We start from the raw sequence: 15,660 nt of genomic DNA, 5'->3' as shown, positions 1-15,660 counted from the left end.
CGCTGTGGCGACCCCTGAGGGGAAAAGCCGAAAGTAAAAGAAGAATGGGGAAATTTGCAGTCCACAGCAGCAATTGAAAGGGGATGGGGTGGGGGTGAAAGGATAGAAAACAAGATATTCTAGGCATAACAAAATAAAAATGTCAACTGTATACTGTGCAAATGTAAATGTGCAAAACTGTTTCATAAAAAACTACATAGTGCAAGTATCAAGAAGTATCAAGTGTCCAGTTTTTTCCTCACTTGTGATCATTGAAAATTGAGCATGCATAGCATATTGGTAACCGCACATTTAGACTCAGGCGTTCAATTTTTTCCTCATTAATATCTATCATACAAGTAGATCGCGATAAACAACGGTGGACCGATCCGCACGTGTCATTTGACTGTTAGTGGTTTAAAGAGCCGATTGCCGAGTTATGTCAGATATAAGTCGGTGTCAGGTAAAGTGAAACTCATTGGAGAGAAAAAATAAAAGACTGCTATGGAAGTGTGAGGGGGGACGGTAAGGTGGGGGCATTATAAGACACAGAAGAAATCAAGAGTTGGCCTGTGGATAACCTTTTTTTTGAATATGCGCGCTTCCGCACATGTGTGCGCATACACATATCTGATAGCACCCTGCTGCCATCAGGAACCACATTATTCCACGGTACTTTGTACAGTGCATTAATCACAGGGACCCTTGAGCGCTCCTTGGGCTCCAAATATTCTAACCTTGAGGTTACGAGAAAGACATTAGTCCCGATCCTTTCAAAGTATTGGAGATGGGGGCGGGCGGCAGAGGGAGCAGGCGGAAAAGCTTTCAAGGTAATGAAATTCGACCATAATTTAAAGAAAAAAAAAGAAAAGGACTTGCGGGGACAAGCATGAGCCGGAGTTAAGGGGTAGGAGGGGGGTTTGAATTGAATTTGGTCTTTTTCCTTTAGTTTGAATTATGTTTAAGTGGACGAAGGAGGCGGTGAGGGGGGTGACTTCCTTTCCCTTCTTTTTTTCAAACAAAGGCATGATAACAGCATTAACATCCAGAATGAATCGAATCATTTCAAATCCAATTAACCTATGACAGAATGGATGAGTGGCCAGGAATAACAATGAAGATCTCAAAGAGGGGTTGCAGAGAAGTTTGACATGTCGGGATTTTTGAGGGTCAACTGGCATCGAATCCAAATTGGAATTTATTTTTTCATTCATCCACCATGGCACGAAAAAAAAATCAAATTCTGATATGAAAATTTTGAACGCTTTTGGACCAACTCGAGGAGTTCAGCAGTAGTAAAAAAAAACCAATTTGACCTTGGTCTAATCCAACTTTTGAAACTAATTGGGTTTTCATTTAAAACCGATTCTTTTCTTACAGACAGTGTGTTGTAGGTGTTCAAATACCTGACATGTTTTGGCATATACTTCCGCCTTTGTCAGAATGTCGGACACTCTGTTGGACACTCTGACGAGTATACGCCGAAACATGTCAGGTTTTTGAACACCTACAACACACTGTCTGTAAAAAAAGAATCGTTTTAAGTTAGATATCAAGTAGACAGAATGATCTTGATACAACAATTGGGTTTTAGCAAAAACATGGGGGAGAAATTGAACTATGGCTAAAAGAAAAACATGAAAAATGTATTCCTCAAAAAGAAACTTGGATCCTGCAAACACGGAGACCGGAGGCGGTGGACGACACCCTCAACAGACTCGCTAGGCGCAGCGCCGCCGTGTGAGCTCAAGCGAGGCTGCAAAATTGGCTAGCTAGCTCGTGCCATCTATTGGCTTGCTAGCTAGCTTTCTATCTATTTGTCTATTATATTTGAGTTACTTCCGGGTTGAGTGAACGCTGGCGCGTGTGGCTGCCGCTGCTCACCCACAGAAAAACTTATCTTGTGACTGTAAAGTGACCTTGAGATTTTTAAAGGTGCTAAATGAAATCTATTATTATTATTACAACAACAAGGAAGTGAATGTGATGTGGTTGCAATGACATTTTTGGGTATGTTTGAATGATGGGAACTGAACCGCAGTGGTAGAGTGGGCCCAAGTGCGCGTTATACACCGGAAAATAGAGTCAATGTTTTTCTGTCAAGGACTCTTCTATAACCAAAAAAAAAGTGTGAGGGTGATCTTCCCACGAAGACAAAACATAACAAGGGCACAAATGATAGCTTTGCAAATACCCCGAAAGGTACAATGAGGGAGGGAGAGACCAGAACAAGGCGCTCAGAGGACGTCCCTCGCCTCCCTCCTTTTTTGTTTGTCGCGACCGTTCTGACTGATAGTCAAAGTGGTCTGCAGTTAACCCCACTTATTGGCGATGCTGCCTGCCGCGGCCACGCTCACCTCCGTCCATCCATTTTCTATTCCTCCCCTCACTGCCTCACACACAGCTGCGGCCGGTCCATTAAGTTAATTAAAGGCTCCATTTTGAGCTGGAGCCTGCAAGCAAATACGACTGCCAATCAATAGATCTCGGGGCTTATTTTGTGGCAGAGCGGATAAGGGAGGGACGGGTGCGGCTGATTTGTGGCCTCGACGGACAAGCCGTGTCCCTTTCTGTCTGTTCTCTGTCTCTGTCTAATTTGGTCTCGTTCCCTTTCCTTACAGCGTCGGCCATGTATCACTTTGCTCTTTCGTCTTACCTCAAGCAACCCACTGTCTGAGCCATCCGCCTACGACTCGTCGCAACTGCTATTGTTTCCCTAGTGTGTCGCCATTTGCACAGCGGTGTCAGCTGCGTGGGGGGAGTCCGTAACCGTGTTGGGAGGCAACTGACACTAACAGCAAGTCCGCGGGGGAAAATGAACGAGAGCTCGGGGAATCTGATAATAGATAAGCTCGCCCATACAGAATGGGATCGACCCATGACTGAAGATGGCAAAAAAAGAAAAAATACATCCTGATAAAGAATGGATGCCTTTTTCTGTGTTTCTATTCAGGTCCAAAAGTGTCGGGATAAAATGTGCCATGTTGGTAAAGAGAAAATATCACACCATCATTTCACTGCCGGCGGCAAGTTCACCAAAAAAGCCTTGACTGCAGAAAATGCATGATAAGAAGGGGAAAAATGGGTTCACATTTCCAAGCATGGATCAAAGAAGCAAAGGCATAGTTATTAGTTCACCTTTCTCAGACTTGCTATATCCCAGTTTAAAAAAAACTATAAAAAAATATTTTAAAAGTAGAAATGTAACAAAACAGCAGACTAAATTGAATTTTTTTTTTCTCCAAATGAGATAATTCGACCCACAACAGTGGAGTTAGCGACGGATATGGCATTCATTTGGTGCTCAAAAAAAAATCAACAATTATAATAACTAGCAGAACAAACAAATAATATTCATGTGTAATTGTTTTGTTGTTGTTTTTTGCAATTGGTTGAAATTTGAGTGTCTTCAAATGGGAAAAGAATGATTTTTAATGGTGATGTTTACAGCCTTAAAACATATCGATGAGAAGGTTTCTTCAGCCGTCATCTGTACAAAAGTGAAGGTTTCGGACGTTTCGCCTCCTATCCAAGAGGCTTCGTCAGCGAACTAAAGTCTGACTGGTCGTATCGGCCCCAGTCAGACTTTAGTTCGCTGACGAAGCCTCTTGGATAGGAGGCGAAACGTCCGAAAACTTCACTTTTGTACAGATGACGGCTGAAGAAACCTTCTCATCGATGGACCACTCCTGTACGACTGAGAGCTTACACAGACTTAAAACATATAGTACTTGAAAAAAAAAATATATATGAATGAATAAATACACGAATGACTAAATAAAGAAATATATAAATACATAAATAGATGAAAAGATAAAAAATAAAGAAAAAAGATAAGATAAATGATACACAATATGCAAACGGATTAAAAAAAGACTTAAAAAAGAAGATAAAAAAAGATTAAAAAAGAAAAAAAGATAAAAAAAGATTTAACATGATATAAAAAGAGAAAAAAATCAGAAAAATTAGATTTAAAAAAAGAATAGAAAAAGGTTTTTAAAAGATTTTAAAAAACATTGAAAATGATTTAAAAATATTAAAAAAGATTCTAAAAAAGATGAAAAAGATAAAAGATAAACGAATAAAAAATAAAATACATATACATAAATAAACACATTTTCTACTTCCACGCAAAGTCCAACTATCGTGGTGATGACTGTTGGGGTAATTCGCTATACGAACATTTTTAAACATCTTTTGCATCGTTTGTTTACTATTTCGACTTCCTGATACGTCATATCCTGCCTTCCTTTACATAATGTCACATCCTATTACATCACCCGTCTTGTAAATTCTCTTCCAGCATTCTTTTGCGTCTCTTCCTCCTTCCTCTTCTTTCCTTTCTGTCCCTCCTCGGCCGACACCTCACGATGCCCTGCTGTCTGCAAGATTAAACTAACGTATTCTGTTCAACACCTGGCTTCCTGCTGATTTAACCATCCTCTGCCATCAACACCCTGAAAAGCTATGAACCAGGGACAAACGAATAACCCATTAATGACGTTCCAAAAACAACCCACGAGGGACTACCGCAAATAAAAGCGTTTTCAGTGAGCCTTTGTTTTATCCCCACCCACCCTCCAAATCTATTTTTTGCTTTTGTCTCTTGCCACCCACAGCCAGAGAGCAGGGCCCACAGGCTAAACAACCATCATTAGCTTCACGTGGTGTGCATCTGCTCTGAACGATGGCAGCGGGTGGTCCGTTCAAGATCACCCAGACAAGTCCTCTCAGCTGGATCTCTGGATTGCAACAGTCTCTCCATTCCCGCCGTGACATCATCAGCATCAAGGAGTGTGGCGAAGCTCATCGCTCTTCGCTGGCGGCCGTTTGACAATTACCTCTCTCCCCGGAGAGTCGCGGCAAACGGTGCGGGCTTTGATGGCGAGCCAGCATTGTTGGGGGGGGCCAAACTCTTACTTCTTTGCTTTCCGGATAGGATGCCCGGTGCTTTCCAAATACTGTCATTTACTCTCCTTCCTTCGCCGAAAGAAAGAAAGCCCAGGGGAGTGGTGGGGGGTGTTCATATTCCCTCCTCTTATTTTGCTGTTCTCTTTTTTTTTATCTCCCTGATGACACCGAACGCACTAGCGTCTCTCGAGAGTAGCCATCCAGCATTCTGCCTGGGAGTTGGCGAAAACGCGTGGTTAACCCCATTTTACTCTGTCTATTCAAAGGTTCCCGCTGGCAAAGCTCCAGCGCTCGCAGCAGATAAGAGTCGGTCATTTCATGCAAAATACAAAACAAAAAGTATGGTACTACAAATGAAAAGTGATGCACTTCAGAGGTATGTTCCGCCATATTGTGTATGAGTACGTTTTTGATGTTTGGTCTCCCTTCTGTTCCTGCCTTCATGATATTGACACTGCTCGGGAGACACTATGAAGAGATGCTGCAGTACCTGAGCGGCTTCTGTAGAAATATAATGTTGTTGTAACATTATTACAATTTATGGGCTGGTAACAGCCAATTTTGTCCACAGAAGCGAGGCAGCTGTGAATTGACACAAGAGCAGACTGATTTAAGAGAGCTGTGGCAAGTGATGAGGTTGTCAAGAGAACACGTTATCAACAGGAAGGTATGACATATATAAAATGCAAATGGTGGTATGGTGGAGGTTGGGGAGGGAAAATGGGAGGGAAAGAAATAAAAGCTTTCCTCCAATGCTGGTTCGGGATTGACCTCATCGCTCTTTGGTCGCCCTCGTTGATTTCTTTTGCTTCCACCTTTGAGTCCCGGATCAAGTATGCGCTCTCTCATTCTTTGTCACCGTAACCGCCACATTTTTCAGTCCCTCTCCCATGAACGCTACCACAACCGCTGCCCCTCCTCCTCTCCAACTCTCACTCTGTGTAATTCAATCATCACGAGGAGATGGATATCCATCCCCCAGGAGCGCTTATGCTCTCCATTTCCTAAAGCGCTTGATCAGATTAATTGATTAAAATCCCCAACCCCCCCCCCCCCCAACCGACCCAACCAAGCCCCATATCCCCTCCACAAATCGCAGCTATGCTGGCATGGTATGCTGAAAATCAGATTTGCATTGATTTCTATATACATATATATAAACACATCTATATATACACACAAATATATACACACAAACATATATATATACACACACACAAACATATATACAGTAAAGTCTCGTTATATCGATATCGGATATATCGATAGTCCCGGTTATATCGATACTATTTCTATGCACGCACGGAGAAAATTACATGCAAACAGGGTCGGATATATCGATAGTCCCGGTTATATCGATATTTTTTCGGACTCCCTTGAATATCGATATAACGAGACTTTACTGTATATATATATACACACACACACACACACACACACATATACATATACACACATAGACGCATATACACGTGTACACACATTCTGCAGGCCTTGGAGCATAAACATAAGTGTTGATGAAACAGTTGCTTTAAACAATCAGACTTCGAGTTGTCAACCCAGGGCCTGCTGGAAGGCGCTGGAAACGTCAGAGTTTTCGCAAACTATGATTGGCTAGTCATGAGCCAATCATAGTGTCACTACCCGCTAGTGACAAGCGCATACTGGTGAGAGCTAGCACACTGTAACCGTAGCGAACTGCATAAGGAAATATATTTTTGAGTTGATTTAATAGCGGTTTTGTCAACCCACATGGGCTGAAGGAGGAGAAGAAATGGATTTGGTTGCAGATATACTGTTAAAGCCATTTTCAAGATGGAATTTTCAAGAATTGATGGACATCATCAAGAAAGGTTGGACAACTCCGAAACTAGCAAAAATAGCAAATAATAATAACAATTTTATGAGGTTGTCATGAATCCACGTGTTCGTTGTAAAACTTTTAATGACGTCTTCTTCTTCTTCTTCTTCTTTTCCTTTTGGCTTTTCCCTTCATCTAACCCGGTTTTGTGCATCCTCTTCTCTCACCTCTTCTCTCACACCAGCTACCTTCATGTACTCTTTGACAAACCTCCTCTTCGGTCTTCCTCTCGGTATCCTGCCTGGCAGTTCAAGATTCAACATTCCCTCACCCTCTCATTCACACACTTGGTGCAGCTATCTTCATTCCTCTCCTTTCCAGGGCATACCTCCACATCTCTCGTTTCTCCGCCACCTGTTCCCTGTTCTCGCTATAGATCACAATGTCATCTGCAAACATCATGGTCCAAGGAGATTCTTGTCTAACATCGTCTGTCAGCCTGTCCATCACCATAGCAAATAAGAAGGGGCTCAGACCCCTGGTGGAGTCCCACCCCCACCTTGAATTCACCTTGAACAGTTTAATGACACTATTGCTTAAGTTTCTTCAAGTCACAAGTTATTCCCTGGCCAACACCATCCCCTAGTGCACGCATAGTAATATCACAACACACTCTCAACTGATTGATTCAGACATAGCACTACTGAAGGCCGAGAAGTGACATGCACGGACCACCACTGCATCAGTATGACCACAGTAAGAAACTCCGCTTATCCATTGGAACAGCGAGACAAGCGGCTCCCGTGTCTACGGAGCGCCGAGTCCCTGTGGAATTGTCGCTGTCTTCCTCTCACTTCTCTGGCTTTTCCTTTTCCTTCTCTCACTATTTGGCACTGCAATATCAAAGTGGATAACTGTGCACTTCCTGGGCCTGCCTTAACATAAGGGCCTGCACACAAACACATACACACACACGTCATTGCGAGTCTCTCTTATCTACCTGACGCACATGTTCTCTATACGTGTAAAGCTTTTACCTGAGCACGCACCATTACAGCGGAGGCTTTTACCTCCCGAAAGCCAAATTGCCTTTCAGACACAACCTTTTCGTTTTCCGTTTCTTTTTTTTTTTTTTTTGCCCTTGACATTTAGTTTGCTTGCATTCCCCCACATGCTTACAGACTGGCACTGGCTGTGAAACCTACACAAAGTACAGTAAGTAAACTGCACCGCAGTGCATAATTCACAGTCATTTAGAGCGCGTATATCTTTTTTTTCTGTTTATGACACACGACGGATTATCAGGAGCGGTTGCGTCGCAGGAATTTTAGGGCAACAAGTATCTGATGAAAGACACTGCTAGAAAGATCAGAGAGGAAGATAACAGTCCGGCAAGAATGAAGAGGAGTCCATCATGATGTTTAGATATCTATTGCTTTATTCTGATGATGATGAAGTTGAGGGGTGGAACGAAAGACTTCCACTCTGGTTAATTTCCGCTCCCGAAAAAAACTCCTCCTCCTGTCTCCGTCTTACTTTTCCCAGGACTTTAATTGCAGGGCGACTGATCTCTTAGCCCGGGATTGATCTGGAGCCACTTTCTTTAACCAGTGCCTGGAGGGTGGCTCAGTGCAACCACGAGGAAGCCTCACCGTACTTTCTGCTACGGCGGCTCCACATCGTAACCACATTGCTAAGCAGGCAAAACAGCTCTACTTGGGGGCATTTATGCAAACGTAGAAGGCCAAAAAAATGAAAACATGAGGTGAGGTAGTGATGGTGGGGATGTGGGAGGTGGGCGTCGAGAACGAACATAATGAGATACTGTATGATAGCAGTTTCGTACAGCCTTCATCATATTCGCTTGGCGCTGTCCACAAACAAAATGTAAAACAAAGACATTACTTTTGACATTTGTAAATTTCGCATCAATAATTCATGCCAGCAGGGACCCGTTTTCTCGGCGGATCCGCTTTGATGCATCGGAAAGAAGGTGGAAAAAAGGGCAGCGTTTGTTTGATTCGAGCATGTTGCATATACAATGACTGAACATTGTTATGACGGTAAAGTTATGAAATGGCTGGCAGCGTAGTGGGAGCTGGGCTAACGCACGATGGTGATTAGGAGAAGGCATGCATCCCACACACGGGGAGGCATTCAGCAGCATTATAGCTCTGTGGAGGCTTGCACTTTGATGCACATACTGTATGCATACAGACAGCAGAAAAATACATCTACAACGGCGTATTATGATTTTGTTGTTTTTCGCGGCGGAGTCCCTGCAGAGTTGATGATTGATGGACTATGAGAGTTGTGCTTTGACACACAAGTGGGCATTGGAGTGAGCTAATCCACACTGCCTCCTCGAGGATGACAGTTCACAGTGTTCATATGAGTCAAATCTAAACCTTTGTGCATTTGAGTCCAGGATGACATTGACTAGTGGCGGACCATCAAGGCCTGCAAAGCCTTCTCTGCTGGCCTAAAAATAACTGAATCACAGACTGATGTTAATTAATTTTGTCAATGAATTCTTAATATTATTTCCTAAATAATTCAAAATTCTTTTCATGAATTTCCCCCTGTTGCTGTTCTTCCAGATGTGCATTTTTGTATTTAAGCATTTAACCAATCACATTTCCGCCATCATTTGTTACCAGGGTCAGAAATCTACCTGCATGCCTACACAATCATTTCTGCGGGCCCTGTCACATCAACTGTGGCGATCCAACTGATGCTCTAACCCAGGGGTGTCAAAGTCATTTTTTGCCGCGGGCCACATTGTAGTTATGGTTTCCTCTCGAGGGTCGTTATGAATTTGGGGAACCCATTAGAATGTTTAAATCCCTTCAAATATTACATATAGAGCACACAGCAAATTAATGAATAACTCGTTTTCAAATCTGAAGTCAAGAATAATGACTTTTATTGTGGTTGACATCCAAAAATATGAAATGTTGGCTCAGATTTTAGCAATCATCATGGAATTTAACAACTTTGATTTGCTTTCGCGGGCCGAAAAAAATGATGTGGCGGGCCAGATTTGGCCCGCGGGCCTTGACTTTGACACCTGTGCTCTAACCAATCGGATTTTGAATTGGCAACCCAAAAAGGGTACCAACGCCTTCTTGAAGGCGCTGCTCAACATTAGAGTTTCTACCAACTATGATTGGCTCGTCACTAGCCAATCATAACTTGCGAAAACTGCTCCGATCAGAAGCTGCTAGTGACAAGAACATACTGGCCAGAGCTAGCATACTGTATCGGTAGCTAGATGCATAAGCAAATATATTGTATGTATCTAATGGCAGTTTTGTCAACCCACAATGGCTGAAGGAGGAGAAGAAATTGATTTGGTTGGAGATTTACTGGTATAGCCCTTTTAAAGATAGACTTAGAAAATAGATAGATTTAAAGAAAAAATGGACATCATTAAGAAAGGTCAGTGAGTCATTTCCTTGCTTATGGTAAGCTCTAGTGGACTTGTAGTAAATCACACCACACTTCTTTCAGTCTAGATTGATTCAGACGTAGCAGTACTGAAGGCTGAGTGATGTAATCTACGGCTCGCCGTTGACATTGACGTTAGTTTGTCGTCATCCACATTATTTTCAATAGGCTAAGAGTTTTTGTGGTGAGAGTGAAATATGAAATCGTATTTTTGACACATAATACACGAAACCACTTGGTAAACGTGTGACATTTTAAATTTGCCATAAATGTCAAACACAAAATGGCTCTATCGTGCCACCCAGACAAAAATATACCAAATGGGGACCACTTTACCAAATGTTAGCGTGCCTACCTTCCAAGCGATGCGGTTGCCTTTGGCATCATGCTCCAGTGCCATGGGGAACTCCCCGCGCTCATAGAACTTCCGAAACATGGTTGGTTTGGAGGGGCGCTCCTGAAAAGCTCCTGCCAGCGGGGGACCTGCCACCTGACCAAACACAGAAAGCAGACATGAATAAAAGTACAACAAGCAGACTGCCCATAAAAGGCGTTGTTTTATGAAATTAGAACTGACTTCCACACTAGAACAGATGCACTCCCACAGCCCTTTTTTAGGGGTAACTCAGGGACACACTTGTGCATGCTGCTGTGCAAGAACACTGGTAGTCCATGTCTGTGTGTGCATGTGTGTGTTCGCTCTGTAGCCTCAGGCATAGCCAGAGGCATTGGATGGTATCAGCTTTTCTTTGACTCTGTGGCTAGACGTGCTTTTAGTGTGTCATTGAAAGACAATGCGGGTCAGATGCCACACAATATTTGTAGTTTTTGGTATTTCTGAACATTGAACTGAACATTCGGCAGGCCCCCTCGCTGCCCACATTTAAAACCCGTCTCAAAACTCACTTGTACTCGTTGGAATTCGACTCAGCATGATTCCGACTTGATCTTGGTTTTACTCCCTGGTGCTTTCTACTATCCATGTCACTGCTTTATTTCCTGTATATGATAGCTGTCCATGTTAAGCGCTTTGTTACAGATTCAGTTTTTGTTAAAATGTTATATAAATCAATGTGTTTCATATATACTGTAAGTATGCTGTATTGTATTTTATTGTAATTCTCCAGGTATGGAGATTTGTTACTTCACACATAACAGTATTGACTTTTGACATTTTCTTTCTTTCTTTGTAGAGGGGAAGCCACGTAAAAAATGCACGCCCACTAGTGAAAATACTGTATTCTGATCATTTGTGCATTAGAGAAATATTTGTACTTAATCCATCTCCACTCCACTCAATTTCTCCACTGCGAGACTAATAAAGGCAAATCCAATCCAATCCAATCTCCGCGGCAGCCACATGCTGTTGAATGGAAAATGGTATCACAGCGCCCGTTTACGTTTGTCACATGATGACAGACAGAAAAAAGGGAGTTGTGATTGATCATTATCGAGTCCTGAAGCAGTGAAACGCCATTTGCGGTCAACACAAAATGTCAAAATGGCCGCCAACCTGACATGGCTAAAACCATCTGGACGATGCTACTTTATTCAAATCCCACAAACACTATATGGATCTGAATGTGCTTTTTAAAGTCGTAGGGACACCTCGAACATAATTTGGAAATAACATTTTGACGGATTGAGTTGTCGTCACAATAAGTGGTGTCAGCATATGCGGTCAGTGCAAAGCCAGTAAAAAAAGAGCATATTGTGTTCAAAGTACTTTTTGTCAAGCATTTGTGGGCATCAAAGTTACTATCAATTACCTTTGTTCATTTTTTTTTTCTTTATGAAAACGATGCATTTAATTTGGACGTTCTGTGACAGAGGTTGTGCAGTTATACTCCCATTTGTTGTCGAGTAAAAAATTGGAAGGTGATGCTCGCTTCTGGAAAGCTGCTTGTCACTCACGGTAATGTGAAGCACCACAGGTTGTGAAGGCTCAATGACTAAATGACTGAATATTGGACCCAACCTCGAACACACCTTCTGCACATCCCACACCATCTGTCTCACACTGCCCGAAACTGACAGAAGCGTTAGCGTCATTAATCCTGTCATTTTTCCAGCAGTGTAAACAAATTGGCCATCGTTAGGGGTTAACAGTGATGTTCCTCTATATAACTTCGACAGTATTACTCTGACATCATCCTCCAGTGTTGACTCTGTGTTGCATAATCCAACACATCATCATTCTATATTAAAAAAAACGAAAACGAGAGAAGGTTGCAAATAGAATAAACCAGAATGATGAAAGCTACTGTGGACGGGGCTTCACGTTGCGAAGAGGGAAGTCAGCTGTTACAGTTGTAGTGGTTCAAAGCGCGAGTTTTAAAAAGGTATTAGAGCGCCGGGGGATTGCACTTCAGTAATTTTCACAGCCGTTTGGAGACTTTACCATGTAACACTGAATAAAATGCCGAGTTAAAAAGGCACTGAGGGGAGACTAAATGAAAATGTTGCAAGCCAATTATTCCTTCACTAGCTTTTTCATCTCCATCTTTTCATGAAATATCTGTTGCATGTTGATGCAACATGAAAAAATAGCATTTATTAAAACCTTTTGAGCACTTCTCTGGGTCGGTGCTTGTCTCATGAAAAAACATAGCACCTCGTCAACATTAAGTTGTTCACAGACGTGCAAAAATGTGTCCACTCCAGTGCCAGTGTTTTTGTCATTGTCACTCAAATTCCAGGACCCACAGAATATTGCGTTTTAGGACTACATAAACATTCAATGCATCTTAAGAAACATTAGACTCTCTTCTTTCATTGGAAAAAAAGAGTTAATTCCTAAATCATATGGTTCTGGAGTTATGCTGACCAAAATACAATGCAATACATACATCTTGGTTTATATAGCGCTTCAACAACAGCTGTAGCTGGAAAAAAGCGCTAACATGGAAAAAAGGGAAATGTTACCGCCTTGTGGAAGGGAAAAAAACATTGCCGGAGGTCTAATCAGTGTTCTATCGGCACCCCAGCTAGAAAAACCATAACCCGAACAAATTTGGGAATGGCGCGCAACGTCATATTTTCAATTCCCGAATAAATTCGGTAATGGCAGTGAATGACTTAAGAGGTGGGACAGGGAATTGTTTTGCTTGTTTTTTGAGAATTCTGTTTAGCACCTAGATCAGGGATTCATGCACTTAGGGGGTTATTTTTTAAGGAAAACCACAATTTCTAGGTCTTAGAGAACTCAATTCATGTCATCTACCGTCTTCGTCATTATTATTGCATGACCAACATCAATGCAGCAGCTGCAAAGTCCTCTCTTCCAAGTAGCTACAATAGCAGGCGAGGAAGCTAAAAATAGCTCTAACTGAGGCAAGGAGATAGAAAGAGAGAGAGTCAGAGAGAGAGAAAGATAGAGAGAGGTAGAGAGAGAAAGAATGAACCCAGACTGCACTGACTGGCTGAGTGGCTTTTATGATCAGGAATGATGACGCTGCAGTCAATTCCACCGCCTGTGTACATGGCTGAGGAATTACAAGAGTCACAGCTACTTTCCTACTTTCTCTCTGATTATCCCCATTGGTAGAACGCAAACCTCGGAAGTCCGCAAAGGGACAGCGCGATATTTTATCAACAGAAGCTAAACACCGAGCTATGGATTCCGACTACCCTCGCTACTAGCTTAAAGAGAAGCGTTAGCAGCAATAGGTCGTTGATGATAACACATGCCAAAAACAGCTTGTTTTATCAATTCCCATTCTTTAGGAGTACCTTTTGTCGGCTGAACACATATTATGCAATATCATGAGCCTAATAGCATCGTTGTTTCCAGATAATGTGTCATACGTTGGAGGGGAGGGATATCCATTGTTGGCAAGCACATTGGTAGTTTTCATTTATTTTTGTGAGGATGTTGAGTAGGCTCTTGCGAGGGCAGCATGTCAAACATCTTTACCAATTTCAAAAGGTATCACGGGAACGTAGACTGCTGTTCATCTCTGGTTTGCTGACCAGACCAATTTTAAAAACAAACTATGCACCAATCCCTGGATGTTGCCATAATGCTACTCTAATAGTTTCCGGTGTTTACATCACTGCCAGAGTAACAAAATGTTGTCACCAATCCACGACCCCCTTCAGAAAAAGGCAAAGGCTTTGAAAGAAATCAGGCAAGCAAGAAACAGACAACTACCAGAGATGTGCTCCTGCTCCACGGTGGAAGCCATAAACAAGCCTTTGAGGCGACGGCGCGGAGATGGTTGTTGCGTAAGGCAATAAAGTGAGGAAAAGACTGCTCTGTGTGTTTTTGGCGCACACATCAGGGAGTCATAACAAGGCAGGAGTGGTCAGATGTGCTCCAGGCTGTCATTTCTCTACCTCGCTTCCACTCGCCGTCCAAATCTGTTTCTTCCTAACGCTGTTGTCCAGCCCAGCTGAGTTTCCCAGTAAAAAAAGGTCCAGAGGCCCCCGCCGAGACAATAAACGCATAAACGTGTGCGCCACACACATGAGCAACACCTTCCCCCGAATTGCCCACGCCACCCCCGCCGTGGGCGAGCTCCCGTAGAGATGAATGAACACCAACGGGGGTCTGCCCCTGCTGTCATTTATAAAGGTGCTCTGACTAAACAGCATTAGTATGGCACTTTCATGGCTCACCTGCTCGGGGTTGATACATTGTGGTGGTGGAAGGGGAAAACAGGAACGAAAACAATCGGACCCCCGAGAGAACACAGACAAGAAATGGGTAAGGATTGTCAGAGAGAGAACAAAGACGTTAAGCGGTGAAGAAGATGAAAAATGGCGATGACGTGCGGGTGATGTTGAAGAGTTGAGAATGAGGGAAACGAGAGACAGAGGGGACAATAGGTTGTGGCTCATCAATTCTTGAGGGTGAATTCAGTGTGGCGGGGGCTGCCATGACAATGTAAACGATCAATCACCGCGCCGGGGGCCTGCAAACCGGCTCGCTCATCTCTTCACTTCGCTTGGTTTTTCAGCATCACCCAGAGAAAACTTCAACCCAAAACATCCTGCTGATGGATGTCTGTGTGTGTCTGTTGAGGGGTGGTGCCTTGCAAATGAGACACGGTTGGTCTCTCTCTTCATCCATCTTTGCTCTTTTGAGGCAATGCCTTTGTGCGGCAACCGGGCTGCCACTTCATAAGGGGGCACGTTGCGTCACCTGCTTAGCTGACAGCAAAGCAGGGGGAGCAGACACCCGCTCGAGCTCACTACATTTCACTGCCGTTCTCGGTTGAGACGTTATTGAAATATGCCTTTCCTCTGGGAGGGAGCATGGTAGGCCAGTCGTGGAAGATGGAATAGACAGGCCCCGGCTTTTCTGATAAGGTCAGCTTGCACAGCGTCTTGCACAGCGTCTTGCACAGCGTCTTGCACAGTCAACGAATTAGCTCGCTTTATTTGCAGCGGAGTGGGCACCAGAGCACCGGGTGAGCTTGTCCTTGTGAAAATGTAGTATTTTCTACAAAGAGGAATGCTGAAAGTAATTGTTTTGCATGGCCTAGACCACCGATATTGGCACACATCAAAACCGT

General features: G+C 43.1%; 1 protein-coding gene across 1 annotated transcript in view; it reads right to left on the bottom strand.

Annotated features, from left to right (window-relative positions):
• Positions 1-15,660, bottom strand: part of pacrg (PARK2 co-regulated) — a 193,517-nt gene that overhangs the window by 159,678 nt on the left and 18,179 nt on the right. The window contains exon 2 of the mRNA XM_089005133.1: positions 10,497-10,631. Within this exon, the coding sequence (XP_088861259.1) occupies positions 10,497-10,631 (135 nt within the window). The remainder of the gene's footprint in view (positions 1-10,496; positions 10,632-15,660) is intronic.

Source organism: Hippocampus bargibanti, linkage group LG09 (genome assembly GCF_051943395.1).
Source record: "Hippocampus bargibanti isolate YZ-2025 linkage group LG09, ASM5194339v1, whole genome shotgun sequence".
Classification (NCBI taxonomy): domain Eukaryota; kingdom Metazoa; phylum Chordata; class Actinopteri; order Syngnathiformes; family Syngnathidae; genus Hippocampus; species Hippocampus bargibanti.
This window is presented reverse-complemented; position numbering and strand designations above follow the sequence as displayed.